The 17528-nt window shown below is 42.7% G+C and overlaps 1 protein-coding gene across 1 annotated transcript; it reads left to right on the top strand.

Annotated features, from left to right (window-relative positions):
* The first annotated feature begins 58 nt into the window (after nt 1-58).
* isca2 (iron-sulfur cluster assembly 2) lies at nt 59-17284 on the top strand. The gene is made up of 4 exons (XM_084309567.1): nt 59-140; nt 511-643; nt 4397-4512; nt 16258-17284. Exons 1-4 carry the CDS (start codon nt 79-81, stop codon nt 16430-16432), a joined length of 486 nt encoding a protein of 161 aa, XP_084165693.1. The 5' UTR covers nt 59-78; the 3' UTR covers nt 16433-17284.
* The last annotated feature ends 244 nt before the right edge of the window (nt 17285-17528 follow it).

Below are 17528 nucleotides of genomic sequence, written 5' to 3'. Positions count from 1 at the left end.
CTATTAGGTTTCGCGTCTTTAGATAATAGTCTCGTCATCCATTTTGGGGGCGGGACAAACAACAGTTGTTTATGGACGATGTCATTCGTAACAGGAGCAATGATAAGTGCGTCAAAGACAAGAGTATGGAGCTTTTCTAGGTAACTTTAATCTAAGACAACCAATGGAATGGCCATGTGAACAACTGTGATCTGAATATAACATATTTTAAGCAGCTTGTTGAGCAAATATGTATGTACTTGCCACCGTTAGCTAAACGTGATGTAACGTGTTAGCTAACATTAGCTCAGAGCTGTGTTGACAACGCTTGTGTGAATCTCCAATAAGGAGAAGTTCAGGGTCAAAACAAACAACTTTAACGTGCTAGGTTTACAGTACATGTTTAACTAACATTGCGTAGCCACTGTGTTCCGTCTATACGAGCACATTTATGTCGTACTAGTCAATCAAATACTAAACTTGTCTTTTACTGCCTGTGAAGTTACCTCTGGTCTGGTAATGTTTCTCTAGGGCTTGTTCTCTCCTCACCAACATGGGCCAACCAGTTGGGCCTCACCGATTCAGCAGCACATTGACCAAGGATAACCCAGTGGTGTCAAGTTCATCCGAAGACAACGTGTACCTCAGTAAATCATGTGTAAAGGTCAGCACCATCGTCATCCTCGCATTCTCTTTGCCCGAATTACTTGGGTTTGTTTAGCAAAATAATCCACCCATAAACAGAATTGACACGACAAAGGGCTTGTAGGGAAGCGAAGTGGGTTAGGTCCTTGATCGGAGAGACGTTTTGACAGATGATTGTTGTTCAGGAAATATTCCGTATAGTATTACTTAGCAAGTTTGTATGCACATGATGTAGACTATCTGGATTGTTTTTTGGAGCACGCTCATGGCGTAGACAATGGATTCTGAACTAATTAGAGCATTGGCGTTATGATCGGGGAAGCATGCGTAGGAGAGAAGGACGCCAGTTACCGTATCCGTGCCCTGTTTCCCCTCAGGATTCGACATCGGGAGCCAGGGCGGTCAGTTACCAAGCTTTGAGCGAGAGCGACACCGACAGGGATGGGAACGGCCATGCCAAAAGAAAGGAGACTGATAGTGACAGTTGGAGTGTAGAGGGAGAGGAGAGCGGGGGTGGAAAAAGGTGGAGAAGAAGGGAAGGGGAGTAAGAGGAAGAAAGAGAGGGTGAGGTAGCTCAAGTGGGTCAGGATGAGGTAGAGGAAAGGATTTGACAGAAGTGTTGAATATAGTGGTGAGATTTGAGGGAGATGGGGGGAGTTAGAAAAAATAGAGCCGTTAAAGTTAACAAAATTCATAAGAGCGCAGTTAGGAGAGGTAAAATACGCAAAAGTGTTGAGAGATGGAAACTTGATTGTAGGTTGTGTACGTTTAGAGCAGGTGGAGAAGGCAAGGAAAATGGGCGGCTACGTGGCGTAGTGGGCAAGGCGCTCGCCACGAAATGCTGGAGACGCTGGGCTCGTCAGTTCGAGCCCAGCGCTCCACATTTGCTTTCAGTTTAGCTGGTCGTCCGTACTAATACACATTGGCCGTATTAGGGGGTGGGAAACTGATGGGTGGGGATCGGGCGTTGTGGACAGCGACTCCTACAGGTCTGTTGGTGCGCCTGCGCAGTAGAATCAGGAAGTGTCGGGGGCAGCGTGAGCCTCCCACGTGTTACTCCTCGCCACTGAGAGATCGAGCTGCGCAGGTGAAAAGATGCGACTGCTGTTACCTTAAGTACCGGAGGGGACTTGTGCTATGTATGACTTAGTCCACATTGCAGCCGGCTTGTGGGAGGCAAGAAACAGCGTCCGTGACAGGGGAGGGGTTGAATTGGATGATACGAAATTGGGATGGGAGAAAATATAGAAAATGGGAGAAAAAGTGGATAAAAAAAGGCTACGAAAATGAGTAGCATTGGTAAAGTTAATATCTCTAAAGTAGTAAGAGTTGGGGAGAAGAGGGATGGTCGTGGGTGCAAGGGGGTAATAGCTGGAATACCATCGAGGTTAGTATGGAGCAGTTGGTGGGAAATTTAAAGAGAGACGAATGCAATGGGAATGTAAAAAATGCTGAAAGAATGAAAAGAGGAGCAGAGAAGAAAGAGACAGAGACTATTGTGATTCAATTTGAAGATGGGGATGTTTTTAGGATATATGGTATATAGGGTTAGGGAGTTCTAACCAAAACCACTGAGGTGCTATAACTGCCAAGAATTTGGGCATATAGCCAAGTCGTGTAGAAAGAGGAAGAGATGTGCTAGATGTAGCGGGGAGCATGATTATGGGAAATGTGGAGAGGGAGTGGAGCCAAAGTGCTGTAATTGTGGTAAGGAGCATAATGTTGCGTATTGGGGTTGTGAGGTGATGAAACGAGAGGTGGTGGTTCAACAGGTGAGAATGAAAGGCAAAATCTCATATGCAGAGGCAGCTAGGATGGCAGGACAGGAAAAGCAAGATAAGGAACAGGGGTTTAAAAAGGGGGAATTGTCAGTAAATGTAGTACAGGAGGATAAAGAGTGTGTGGGAGGAGAAGATGAATGTGGTGGCCTTTGTGGCAGGAGTGATTAATGCAACAGCTATGGTTAAGAGTAAAACGCAAAGGATCAAGTTAATTGTTAAAGTGGCAGTACAGCACATGGGTATGAAGGGTCTGACATGGGAGGAAGTAGTAAGAAGCGAGTTGAATAAGGGGATTGTGAGTAATCAAGAAGTCCAGAGTCAGGCCACAGGAGGCGAAGCGTGTCTCACAGAGGGGGACTCAGTCAGGAGGAAGCAGCACTCTGCACTCCATGATGGTGAACGCAGAATGGACATTGTAGGAGGTAAAGGGTACCAGAAGATGGCGGTAATGCAACGTTAAGACCACATCAAGCTAGAGAAGGTGACGGTAATGCACCAAGAAGGTTGTGCCAACCGCCAATACAAATCAAAAGAAGAAGAAGAAGGGCTTGTAGGGCTGAGAAGTTACACAGGAAATACACAGGAGTAGTTTAGGAGCTGCATACCAAAAGCACGTTTGTCAATAACAATTTTATTTGCATATCATTGGTATTAGAACATTTCTGTCCCCAGTATAAATTCACAGTCAACATTAGTTTTCTTCACTCCAATGAACAAGCTCCTTCATTAAAAGAACATTGCCAACATTATGGGAAAGAAGATGGATACCAATTTTCTCTGTGCGTTCAGACAGTAGAAAGTTATCCGACTGCAAGCTAGTCTAGATCAGGGGTTCCCAAACTTTTCAGGCCGGGGCCCAGAAAATAAGGCGTCAGAGAGCCGCGGCCCAATGCACATTGTCTGGCTTTTTTTTTTTTTTTTTTTGCCAGGTGACAGATTTTTTAAGCCAAATATCACTTCAATCCTATTAAGTTAGTTCAAGTTAGTTATTCATTTATATGTGCTATTTATGAGAGGGCTAACTTGTTGCAAAATAATAATGATAATTATAATAGCCTCATTAAAATACTATTGTTGCTTCGGTTGTTTTCAGCGTTTTATGTGCATAATCTGTTATTTAGTTTGAAATGTTCGTTGAAATAAGTAGATTTTTCGTTTTTGTTTATTTATTAAGTTAATATAAAACCATATAGTCACATTTTAGAATACAATAGAAAATAATTTTAGAATACAACTAGAAACACTGTCCTGGCCTGCTTCTAAGTTCAGTGGCCTTCACTTTTTTTTTTTTTTTTTTTTTTATAAATAATCTCGCGGCCCATCCGTGGCTGCTCGCGGCCCACCTTTGGGTCGCGACCCCGACTTTGGGAACCACTGGTCTAGATGATCTCAAACGAATGGAAGCGGATACAGACCAGCTAGCCCAGCTGTTGGCCAAAAACACCTCCCAGTTTTAAGCTAGGCTAGTGGTCCCTATCCGTTTGTTCATTTGTGCTAAGCTAGGCTAGCATTCAGCCTGATAGCTTTCTACTGAATGCACAGAGAGGACATTTATGTCTATTTTATTTTCTGACTATCTCTAGAGTCAGAAAATAAAATAGATATAACGGTAAGTGCATTTCTCATAATGTTGTTCCTTTAACAATTAATGACGGGAGAATGACATTGGGAACCATGTGACTGGGAACCCAGTCGAATTATCTTGATATGGTTCATAACATGGGTATACAAGCTCAAATACATAACATAACATATACCCTGAAGTAGATTTCATATAACCCATGGTGTGGAAAAGCATCGTTTGAAGACATCACAAATTATATTCTAACTTTGCAATGGGAGTTCATGTACACAAATATAAATTGAACTGTCCAAGAACACAGTATAACATATGCACATTTCTATTTCATGCTAGTTATAAATCTCACTGAATAGACATGTTTCGGTTCCGTAAGTTATTGATTATGCTTAATGTTTCTGCCCTCATCCAGAGACTAGGAGAGATTATGGTGAAGGGAGAGTATCTGAGGATACATGTGGAGGGTGGAGGCTGCTCTGGGTTCCAGTACAAGTTTTCTGTTGATGGTAACAGGAACGAGGACGACAGGTAAATAATGTCTAATGTGATTGATTCTAGCTTTCAAGGCGGTCATTATCGACGCTTTATTATTGTTAAATTTTGCTCTCGACGCACCCTCCCCCCTGCACACACAGTTGAGGCCAAGATTATTAGCCCCCCCTGTGAAATCAAACACAACCCTTGATTTCTCCATGGAAATTACCATTAACAACAAGTGTTTATTTAGGGCTGGGTATCGCCACTGATTTCCCAAAACGATTCGATCCCGATTCACAAGGTCCAGAATCTTTGATTTTCGATTCAATGCTATAAAATTTAAATGGTTCAAGGAACCCTCTATCTAACATGTTGCATTTTTAAAAATATCAATGTTTACATTAAGAATTGACTCAAGCAGTTACATGAATGTACTTTTTATTGGAACATTGGAATTTGCATATCGCTGCTGTCGGGACAAAACCTCATAACTCCATTTTTTGAATTTTTTTTTATTATATAAATCAACTCCGTAGATCATCCTCCATATGTGTGTGTGGGTTTTACAAAGTTTAAACAATGGGAAAGCATTAAACCGATCATCTGTCTAAACCTCCTAACTCTATTCACCCTCAAATCTGTGTTAGTTTTTTTCATCTGCTGAAAAGTTGGGTTTTTGGAGTTATGAGGTTTTGTCCCGACAGCAGCGATATGTCATGGCTGGGTGATGATGTCTCAGTAAGTGGTTTCGTAGATTTGTTGTATAGAATAGTTTGTATAGAATAGTTTGTTTACTATTCAGACCATAAAATTCCCTCTGTGCTATCGGGCTGGCGCTCCAACAATGCGCAGCAACGACGTCATCACAACAAACCCCACGTGCGCACCCTGACCAATCTGCGGCCACTAGTCTGTGTTGACATCCCTCCAGCACTGTCTGCCCCAGCATCCATCAAAAATGCAACATTCATGCTCCAGAATGTTCGCTCTCTTAACAATAAATCTCTCCTCATCCATGACATAATTACTGACAGAGATATAGATTTTCTATGTCTTACTGAGACATGGCAATATCAACAGGACATCATTTCACTCAACCAAGCCACACCCCCAGGCTATGTTTACATCCAAAAGCCACGTACTCAGGGTCATGGTGGTGGGCTGGCCGTAATACATCGGGCTGACTTCCTAGTTAAAGAGCTCCCAGTACCCACTGTCACCTCCTTCGAGTGCGTGGCTTTCTCACTACCTGGGCCTACACCACTCCAGGTAGTCCTCATCTACCGCCCCCCCCAAAGCCTCCACCTACTTTATGTCTGACCTGTCTGAACTCCTCACCACTGTCTGCACCATGTGCTCATCCACACTCCTGCTTGGGGACTTCAATATTCATGTGGACAACACCAGCTGCTCCACAGCCATTGATTTCCTCTCACTACTGGACTGTTTCAATATCACACAGCACACAAATGGTCCCACCCACACCAAAGGCCATACACTTGACCTGGTCTGTTCCACTGGCACAACACCATCTGATGTACAGTGTCTCGACCTGGCGGTGTCCGACCATCATGCTGTCCTTTTCACCCTCCCTACTTCCCTACCCAAGCTTCGGAATGCACGCACCATCACCTACAGGAACATCAAAACAGTCAGTGCACCAGCTCTGACCAACCTGCTAACCATCCACCTGGCCTCAGCTCCCCCCAGCACCCAGGTGGATGGTCTGGCTGCCCACTACAACTCCGCCCTATCCCGCAGCCTGGACTCTCTCGCCCCCATCAAAACCCGGACTGTCACCTACACCCGTCCTGCCCCCTGGTACACCCCTGAACTTCGCTCCCTGAAGGCTGTCTGTCGCCAATTGGAGAGACTCCACAAAAGATCTGGCCTCACTGTCCACCTCGAGGCCTATAAGGACCATGTGCAGACCTACAAGCTAGCTCTCACCAAGGCCAAAACAAATTACTATTCCACCCTCATCGGCAACCAGCAAAACCACCCCAGGACACTCTTCTCCACCATCAACCGGCTACTCCGCCCCCTTGACCCCCCCGCCCATCTGGTGCCCACGACCTCTGCTCCAGGTTCCATGTCTTTTTCCAGGACAAGGTCAATACCATCTACCAGCAGCTAGTAGTGCCCCCCTCCTCCCCCTCACCTGCTCCTCCCCCTGGGTGTGTCCCCCCCCCCCCAATGCAGCCTCTCCTCCTTCTCCCCGGTAAATGGTCCCCAAGTTGTCAAGCTCATAGCCTCAGCCAAAGCCTCCACCTGCTCACTTGACCCCATGCCTACTACCCTGGTCAAGATCTGCCTCCCTGCTTTCTGCCCCACCATGGTCAACATCATAAACTCCTCACTAAAATCTGGTCTCGTCCCCCCCTGCTTCAAAACAGCCTCCGTCACCCCCATCATCAAGAAACCCGGCCTCGACCCAGACGAGCTAAACAACTACCGTCCGATCTCCAACCTTCCTTTCCTTAGTAAAATCTTGGAAAGAGCAGTGGCCGCCCAACTCCAACAATACATGTCCAACCATGAGCTCTATGAGCCTTTTCAATCCGGCTTCAGAACTCACCACAGCACAGAGACCGCCCTCATCAAAATCAACAACGACCTCCTCCTTGCAGCTGACTCTGGCCACATTAGCATCCTCATCCTCCTGGACCTTTCTGCAGCATTCAACACAGTCTCTCACTCCATCCTCCTCAACCGCCTATCCAACAACCTCGGCATCACTGGCTCAGCACTCTCCTGGTTTCAATCCTACCTCACCACCCGGACACAGTTTATCACCATCGGCGACTCCAGTTCCACCCCGGCCCCAGTCAACCAAGGCGTCCCCCAAGGCTCCGTACTTGGCCCAATCCTATTCACCATTTACATGCTCCCCCTCGGTCAGATCATCCGCCGCCATGGCCTCAGCTTCCACTCCTATGCCGACGACACTCAACTCTACCTCTCCACCAAACCATCCACCCATCTCCCCCCACACTCCCTTATCAACTGCCTTCACGAAATAAAAACCTGGATGTCATCTAATCTCCTCAAACTCAACAACAATAAAACCGAGCTCATGGTTGTGGCACCCAAGGCTCTGCTCCGGAAGGTTGGGGATCTCACCCTCAACATTGACGGATGCTCCATCTCCCCATCCCCTAAGGTCCGCAACCTGGGCGTTATCCTGGACTCCACCCTTTCCTATCAATCCCATGTTAATTCCCTCACCAAATCCGCCTTCCTTCACCTCAGAAACATTTCCAGACTCTGACCATCACTTTCCGACACCACAGCTGAGACCCTCATCCACGCCTTCGTCACCTCCCGCCTGGACTACTGCAACGGGGTCCTGTCCGGGGTCCCAAGCAAAACCCTGGACAGGCTCCAGTATGTTCAAAATTCAGCTGCCAGGGTTCTAACCCGCACCAAACCCTGGCAGCACATCACCCCCATCCTCATCCACCTCCACTGGCTCCCCATCAAATCCTGCATCACCTACAAAACCCTCCTGCTCACCTACAAATCCCTTCACGCCCTGGCACCCCAGTACCTCACTGACCTCCTCCACCCCTACACTCAGTCACGGTCCCTGCGATCCATGGACACTGGTCAGCTCTCCATCCCCTGAACCAGACTACGGACGTTCGGGGACAGAGCTTTCAGTGTGGCAGCTCCCACCCTCTGGAACTCCCTCCCTGCAGAACTCCGCACTGCCCCAACTCTGGACTCATTTAAAAAAAACTGCTCAAAACCCACCCCTTCACTAGGCCTTCACCCCCTAACTTTCTCACTCTATATGTATATGTTGTGTCTGTCCACTATGTTGTTAATTTGTCATCCCCCCCCCCCCCCCTATGTAAAGCGACCTTGGGTCCTCTGAAAGGCGCTATATAAAACGAAGTTATTATTATTATTATTATTTCCACAATCATTATCTATGTCTGTCACTATAGCCAATGTAAATGCTAGAAATGGTCACGTGGCCTGGGAGAACCAATGGAAAATGCCTATCCCGAGGCCAAACTTAATTGCTGACCCCTGGTCTACACCCTCCCCAGACCAACGTGGCGTGCAACGGCCAGGAAGGGAATAGGCATAATGACTAAATTGGGGATAAAAAGAAATATATACTATATTATATATATATATATATATATATATAATTTTTTTTTATTCATCTTGGGATTTTATGAATCGCTAATTCAAATGAAGATCCAGCGATGACCTAAGCCTAGACATCTTCATATTATCCCTCATAATGTCAACATAATTAAATTCTTTCATGATGCCATGCACCCGAACAAGGCTCCCTGTGCCTTTAGGCTGCAAAACAGCCCCACAGCATGATGCTCCACCACCATGTTTAACTGTGGGAACTGTGTTCTTAGGGTTGATGGACTACAACATACTTAAGCAACATCCATGTTCCCAAACGGTTCCAGTTTAGTCTAATCAGACCAAAGCACAGACTTCCAAAACTCATCTTTACCTTTCAAATGTTCACGGGCAAACCTCAGTCTGGCTCCGATGTGCCGCTCTTTGAGTAGAGGGGTTCTTCTGGGACAAGGGCCCTGAAGCCCACCACGATGAAGAGCCCTCACAACTGTGTTCCTTGAAACATCAACTCCAGAAGAGGCCAGGTCAGCAACAATCATCTTGACAGATGTCCAGGGCCTCTTGCTGACATCTCTGACTAATTTCCTCTCCACAATTCTTGAAATCTTGCGCTTTCGACCGTGCCCAGGTTTGTTTCTTACAGAATTTGTCTCCTTGTACTTAGCAATGATGCAACAGCCGTTCTAGACACTGTGAAACGCTTTCTGAGCTCAAGACTGATTTCCTTTGTCTTTGGCATGGTGAGTAAGAGTAGTAGTTAGTATAGTCTCTCTCAATAATGTATTCGAGTGGCCTGTTTCTTGGAGTCCTTTTATGCTGATTGGATGTTCAGGTGTTGTTAGGAAGCCAATTGACTGTACAGGTGTGATTTGAAAGCTCATTGGTTGATGGTAGGGATGCACCGATATGAAAATGCCACCGATACCGATTGTTCAACTAACACAATCGGCCGATACCGATACCGATATTTGTGACAAAAAAAAAAAGTATTATAATTTTGTATTTTTGTATTTTTTTTTTTTTATGAAACTACTGTATATTTGTATGTCTCTAAATGTTTTGATTAATTGAAAATGGAGGACCCTTATGTAAAAAAGCCGAAAGTCTTTTTCTGGTCTTCATCCTCCAGTCCACTGAGCTGTACTGTATTGTACCCATTCTGCAATCTGTTAATAAAGTTTTCAATCAATCAGACAAATGTATAGAAAAGCTTTTATTATTATAACAAAAAATTATATTGTTTATGAAAATGTTTTAGCCCTATGCTTGACTATTATTTTAGGCATGGCAACAAATAAAATAATAATAATAAAATGAATAAATAAAATATTAAATAAATAAATAGGCTACACGTCTCTCTTTTTGTGTTACAAATTGTGCTCACCGATATGAACATAGGCCTCTTTACTTACTTAAAAAAAGGAAACATCAAGAAATATGTTTATGGTATTAATTCCACCATGCCATGTGTGTTTTTATTTTATAATGCTCATGAGTCATGATTATTGCTGAAGTCTGAGTCATACAATACTCACTGGCTTTCATAACAGACTAACTTGTCTTGCTCAAGACTTGTTTATTAGTTTTAATAAGAGAGCACTATCTCTCAACCAAAGCAATGCAACAGAACAATTTTGATTGACAGTCGATTCTGCCAATTACATCACACCGCTTGCACCCGCCTCTGCTGTTCTTACCACCAATCGGCAAGCGCTTATTCGTTTTTTACTTCCGGGAAGTCCGCCATTGATTTTCACGAGCTCAACAACAAAGCTAATAAAGTTAGCTCCCCGCGGCCCACGAGTAGACTACCAGCGCTCCACAGGAGTACTAAACGAGGCATAATGATTTTACTGCAACAAATGTTATAATAAAAGCTTTTCTATACATTTGTCTGATTGAAAACTTTATTAACAGATTGCAGAATGGGTACAATTCAGTACGGGCTCTCTGAGCAAAGGAAGGAACTGAGATATGAATGAGTAATGCTTGCTATGTTCGGGTAAATACGCTGATGTTATTGAACGTGTAACTATATAACGTTAATTCCACAAAACGAATGCCTTTGTTCATCATAAGTAGTAACTTTGATGCAGTAGCGTGTGTGTGTGGGGGTGGCGTTGTGCAGGTCGCTTGACTGAAACTTTTTTCAAAGTTTGAATGTGTGGACCAGATTGACACGACACAAATTGATGGATATTTATCGGCTACTGCCATCGGCACATTTGAGTTAACAAGGCACTTATCGGCCGATACCGATACCCGACCTATATATCGGTGCACCCCTAGTTGATGGTAGGTGTTTTGAAAGCAAAAATTCACATGAGGGCTAATATTTCTTAACTAACGCATTTTTCTGTATTTGATATAAAGCAAGCCTAAAAACGTATTTTATATTCCAAAATGTACCAAAAGCTACTAAATAGCTCTGGTTAATGTTTTATTCAATGTTTTATTTATTATATAACGTTTTATCAATGCTGCAAACATTGGGATGCATTTTAGGAACATGTTCCATAATTCCTTGGGGGCTAATAATTTGGCCTCAACTGTACAAGCGTACACATTCACCTCATGTCCATCACTTTAATCCAGCATTTCATGTAATTTGACTAATTTCAAAATGTTTTTTCAGGGAAGCCACATTTTCAGAATAGATATTCCTACAAACCAAACAGTGTTAAAGGTGCTGTAAGAGGCATTTCTTTGTTAAAAGAAGTGTTAAATAGCTCTACATTCCGACAGCCATCACTGATTGTTTGGAGAGTGTTTGGTCAGTAACATGGGTCTCCCAGTCCCTCCGCTCTGCAGCAAACACTAAATATTCCTTCCCATTTTATCCAATCAGGATAGAGAACCCTAGATATTTGTACTTATTTCAAGAAATCTTGCTGAAGCCAAATTTGCTTACAGCATTGGTAGATTATTGTACTTGTTTGAAAGACATATTTGCTTGAAACAATTTTTTATTTCTTATTTTTGTCAGACCATTTTTGCAGTGTGCAGTTCTCTCTCCTGATTGGATAAAGTGGGAACGGGATACCAGAAAAGTTTTATTTTATTTCAGCAATGGCTGTCAGAATGTATAGCTATTATTTTAAAGGGGTCATGCATTGCTATTCCTTTCACTATTTGGGCAACTTTACACAATTCCTGTGAGTCTATGGAACACATCTGTAAAGTATTTATTCAAAAAAATTCATTGTTTTCTATTTCTAATCAATTACGGTACTCTAAAGCAGCATTTTTCCACTTCAAGATTTCAAGCTGTTTTTGGGGTGGGCTCCGCCCATAAGCGCTTTGAGTGACAGTCACCCACAGTATGTGACTGGCAGACAGAGAGAGAGAGATAGAAAGATTGAGGGGGATACTAATTAATTTCGCTGCGGGGGGGCATAATCCCACGGGACAATGCATTGGTAACTTGTTTCAAATGACAATATATACCCCTGTGAATATTATTGCATGGATCGGAATATGGGCGTGCGCGTGGGAGCATGCGCAAAAAGATATTTTGACAGTAATATGCGAGTGCTCCCGACTGTGGGGGAGAAGATCCATCCCCGCGCGCACACACATTTACACACACTCCTGCGCGCGGTCCCCCTCTCTCTCCCTCTCTATCTCTCCCTCTATCTCTCGCTCGCTCGTTCTCTGCTGTCTGTCGGCACCCTCTGTTTGAGGAAGTAATTCTACTCGCTCTGTTGTTGAGCAAATTGTTGATTGTGGGCGGTGACTACAACCAGTGCCTTATTCACGTCAGCAAAACAGTCAAATCAGAACGGCTTAGTTGAGTGAGGGAAGATCTTGTGAACTCGAGACTAGACTGATTAGTCAAAATGATAATTAGAGACACAGACCACATTGATATAATCCCCCATTGCTAGGAAACAATGCTAAACACTGGAAAAGGCCATTTATAAGACACGGGACCTTTAACACTATGGGTGCCGGCCAGAAATCCGGAAAATGACTGTGGATTGCCAGCGCTATTTGTCTATGGAGAAATTCCCCTTCTTTGCAGGGCTATAACTTTTTAAATTCTATTGCTACATTGCCATTATTAGGGCCCATTCAAAGTCCTATATGTATTGTTCATTGTGTAGCCACGTTAAACTTTTTCATTCACATATTCATAGTAAAGTATGGTCTAATGTATAAGTATGTTTTCATCTCTTTCTGCAGCTTTCTCCAGAACGTGATATATAGCCCCAAATGCATTATATTGATGATGAAATACAGTTTGATGGCAATCGGGGCGATATAAAAAATTTCAATTGGACGTACTTCTAGAATGATCTAAGTATGATCTGATGATGACCGGATGGGCGGGGGATCGTTTATAATTCCGTGGGCAGCGTTATATCATTAATCTAGTGTGGGTGATATGTTCATCATAACAGTTTATATGGAATACGATCAAAAATAACGCTGAATCTTACCGTATCCTCCTCGCGCCGTTGGGCGATGAGCGTGGAACAGTCATTTACCTATTATGGTATGTAGAAATATCCGGTCCATTTCCAGCTTGTATAATAGTATATATGTCCAAATCATGTTTATCGAGTTATTGGCAATCGATCGCTATGTATTGTGTCGAGATCGAGTCCCGAGGGCCAAACAGAGTGCCCGGAAGTAATATGGCCGACCAGCACAACCTCCATAGCACTTCCTGTTTGGCGATTGCGCCGATCGGCCACCAGATGGCGCTCCTGAACCGCCAGAGAGCTCAGTGGGTCCTCCTGGTGGATCTCAGGCCAGCGGAGGGGAAATATGAATCCGATCGCAGATTTTTGAAATATTGATATAAGGACGCTGTACAGCGTCCTCCGGCAACTTGAGCATGGCCGGGAATGACGCTGTACAGCGTTTCCCGGCAGTCAAAGTGTTAACATAGACCACTTATTTTAACAAACCAAAAAAAATACTTCCAGAGAATGATTTGGGGATCCATTCTTCCCAAGACCCACCTGTGGTCCCAAATCACACATTGAAAAACACAAGGGAAAATCCACCCTAAAGTAGATTTCACATAGTATTTCTATAATATTGAACTGCTCCGTTTCAACTTGTGAATATTAATGACATCATCTCTCTGGTATTCAGCTTCACCCTTTCACTACCACACTACAGAAGGTTAACCTTTCACTACCACACTACAGAAGGTTAACCTTTCACTACCACACTACACACGGTTAACAGTCTAGTGTGGTAGTGAAAGGTTAACCTTCTGTAGTGTGGTAGTGAAAGGGTTAAGCTGAATACCAGAGAGATGTCATAAGAGATAAATAACTAGAAGACGTGCGTGGTGTTTGCTCCACCCATTGACTTAGAATGCTTTAAAAATGGCTGTGAAACTGCAGAGAGATGGTGGTTCTCACAAACATGCTTGAGGTAGAGGTGGGGCCAGTGTGATGCAGGGTAGGGCAGTGTTGTATGAGGTAGGTACAGTTTCACAGGATAGCCATTCTAATTTAGGCCATTTTAGCCTATAAAATGATTATGCTGAATCAATTCTGTAGCCAGCATAACGTTATCAGCATTTGTATAGCAGGTGGGATACAGTGGCCACATCCACCCCCTGATCAATTTGCGATTGAAAAGTCAATATGACGGGACTGAAGTACCCTATAAATGTTCGCATGACGGGGAAAGGTCCAACTCCAAAAAAGTATCACTTGATGACATCACAAATTCAAGTCTTAATGCTCTGTGTGACATGTCAATACTATAGGCCGACCAATTTTTTTTATTTCTTGTTTTTCTTAAATATATACCGGTATATATATCTTTTTGTATCTGGTTAAGTATAATTATATCTAATGCATAAATATAATGAGTACAGAGAATACCTTTTCAGAACTCTCTGTGGCTCATGATATGTCTTATTAAACATGGATAATAATAATTCATTTATTTTGTATAGCGCTTTTCAATGACCCACAGTCGCTGACAATAGGCAAAAAACAAAGAAACCGAACCACAGGGAACAATATGAATACACAAGAACATAAAACCACGAGTAACGGACAACAAATACAGGAGCCAGTAGGGGAGACAGTCGGGAAGTGAGTAAGGGAAACTGAGGGGGAGGTAGAGCAGGGGAAAAGGGGGTGGTAGGTTGGAGGAGGGTGATTATGGGTAGGGGAGGTTGAATGCTAGGGAGAACAGGTAGGTTTTGAGTCGGGATTTGAAGGTGGAGAGTCTCCGATGGTCTGAGGGAGGGTGTTCCAGAGTTGGGGTGCAGCACGTGAGTAAGCCCGATCACCAACACTTTTTAATTTGGATGACGGGACGGTGAGGGAAGCAGTGGAAGGGGACCGGAGGGATTGGGTGGGGCGGTAAGGGAGAAGGAGGTCAGTCAGGTAGGGGGGGGAGGCTATGGAGGGCTTTAAAGGTGAGGAGTAATAATTTGAACTGTATGCGTTCCTTAATCATGATAAGATCCTATAATATCATTATGGTGCAAACTCGTATAGAATAGAAATACTTTTTGAACTTGTGTACTGCTATTCAATTATATTTATTTATCTTATTTATACATTTTTTGTTCTCGTTTATTTTTCCGTCTGTAATGACGACTGTTTTTGTATTGTCTTTTTTTGTGTTTGTTTCACTGGAGATAATTGATACAGTATGTCCAGGTTGTGCAGGTTTTATCCAAAGCGCTTTACAAATTGTTCCTCACATTTGACCCATTCACTCACACATTCACACACCAACGGCGGAGGCAATCATGCAAGGTGCCAACCTGCTCATCGGGAGCAGTTAGGGGTTAAGTGTCTTGCTCAAGGACACATCGACACACTGCCCTGGAGGATCGGGAATCAAACCGGGAACCTCCGGATTACCAGACGACTGCTCTACCTCCCGAGCCACTGTCGCCCCCATATATTTTATATATATATATATATTAGGGCTGTCAGTTTATCGCGTTAATTAGATTAATTAATTACACAGCAAATTATCTCGTTATGAAAATTAACTCAAAATTAATTACAAAAAAAATCTTTTTTAGTTTTTTAAATCTCATTCATTCCATAAGAACGTAGAATACACATTTACAGACCTTTTTTTTTTTTAATATGGTCATTTGCATGTTCTTGGTATCTGATTCTAGGGACATCTATGGATCTCAGGGAATGTATTCCCAGTGTCAGAAATACTGTGTCTGTTACTAGGCTTGAGTAAATTGTAATGAACCAAATGAGAATATCGATTTTTTTTTTATATTTTACTGTGAATAACACTATGCTCAAATTGACCAGACCTGAAAAATCTAAGCAAATTAATAGATGGAAGATGATTAAACAGAAGGTTTTGTAGATACAGTACTGCATTCTGCCATCCGGACACATGCAATTTGAAATATGATTATAGAATATAGAATATCAGGCATAAAATGTTTATGCGATTAATTAGATGAATTCATTACAAATCCTGTAATTAATTAGATTAATTTTTTTAATCGCCTGACAGCACTAATATATATATATATAAACGTAATGCTCTGATTTCCAGATTATGGCAATATCTACATACAGACAACTGTCACCCTAAACTGGAAGTCAGAGCATTGTCTGTATGTAGCTGTCTAAGGTCATTGGAATAGAATGTCACTTCAGTTTTCAGGGTAGATTTTCCCTTAACCAACCCCTGTGTCTTTTCTACTCCTCTCAGAGTGTTTGAGCAGGGAGGAGTGGGCATTATTGTGGACGAAGACAGCTTGGAGTTTGTGAAAGGGTCCACACTGGACTTCACCCAGGAGCTGATCCGCTCCTCCTTCCAGGTGCTGAAGAACCCCCAAGCCGACCACGGCTGCTCCTGTGGCAGCTCCTTCTCTGTTAAATTATGAGGGCCCCCCATTTGCCCCTAATGGGTATTAATCATAGTTATCCTTACATGTACATATCGCTGTCGTAGGGTGAACACCTTTTTTCATATTTACATCCATGTATTTTAGAAGTTATGCATTGGGTTTTTAATTGGTTTCCTGGTTGTGGGTTTCATAAAACCTGCTGACAACATGCCAAACCATGTAAACATGTATGTAAAATAAAAAAAATCATTGTAACTGGAGATACCAGGTTTTAGCCCGACGGCAGCAATGTGACAATCTCTTGCTGTGACGATGTCCCAGCATGTCGCATGTCAAGTTATTCGCCAATAATCAATTTGAGTGACACTGCAATCCATAACACTGATAGAATACAGATAGTCTCCTGGAGGAAAATGTGGGTTGTTTAAATTTCAAATGATTGGAAGTGAATGAAAGATGAGAGGTATTTGATGATTGTGCTTGGATCTCTGTTTTGCAGAACAATGGCATTGTCTACTCTGTTCATTCATGATTTGAGTTAACATTCAGCGCTGTTGTGAACAGAATAGTAATGTATTATTTATATTGAACAAAGACTGCTTTGAGGTGTTTTGTGTGGGCGGGTATTCAGTGCCATGTCTTTGTGTGTACAAACTGTAAATAGGCCACATAATATATGAATCGTTGCTACTATAAACTATTATAATACTATGAAAGTGCTTACAAGTTTGTCATGTTTTCAAATCAAATCTGTGTGTAAACCAGGCCATTGGATCATGTGCATAAATTACCAAATGTGCTTGTGGTATGGTTATTTGAACATATTTACAGAGTTAATTGTTGTGCTTTCTGATTATATCAGAATGATTAAAACGCAGCTGGAAAGTATTTTAATTGTCAGTCTGCTTTAGTTCATTATTTGTTTTGTGCTCTTTTACGCTCTCAAATTTAGTTTCACACTCAAATTTAACTATTTAGGAAGATCAGTCTGTAATATCAGTTTATAGTTATAACAATTTCATTTGCCTTTTTTATTTTTTTTTTATTAAAGTTCAATTTAAGAAACATTTCACAAAAAATATACAAAAGAATATCTATAAATTATATTTACATTGGTGTAATGTAACTTAAA

The sequence above is a fragment of the Notolepis coatsorum genome (genome assembly GCF_963971535.1).
Source record: "Notolepis coatsorum genome assembly, chromosome: 3".
Lineage (NCBI taxonomy): Eukaryota > Metazoa > Chordata > Actinopteri > Aulopiformes > Paralepididae > Notolepis > Notolepis coatsorum.
This window is presented reverse-complemented; position numbering and strand designations above follow the sequence as displayed.

Coding starts and splice junctions, on each gene's coding strand:
- isca2 (XM_084309567.1), top strand. CDS start 79: ATGTCATTCGTAACAGGAGCAATGATAAGTGCGTCAAAGACAAGAGTA. Junction 644..4,396: donor TCAGTAAATCATGTGTAAAG/GTCAGCACCATC, acceptor GCCCTCATCCAG/AGACTAGGAGAGATTATGGT. Junction 4,513..16,257: donor AACAGGAACGAGGACGACAG/GTAAATAATGTC, acceptor TACTCCTCTCAG/AGTGTTTGAGCAGGGAGGAG.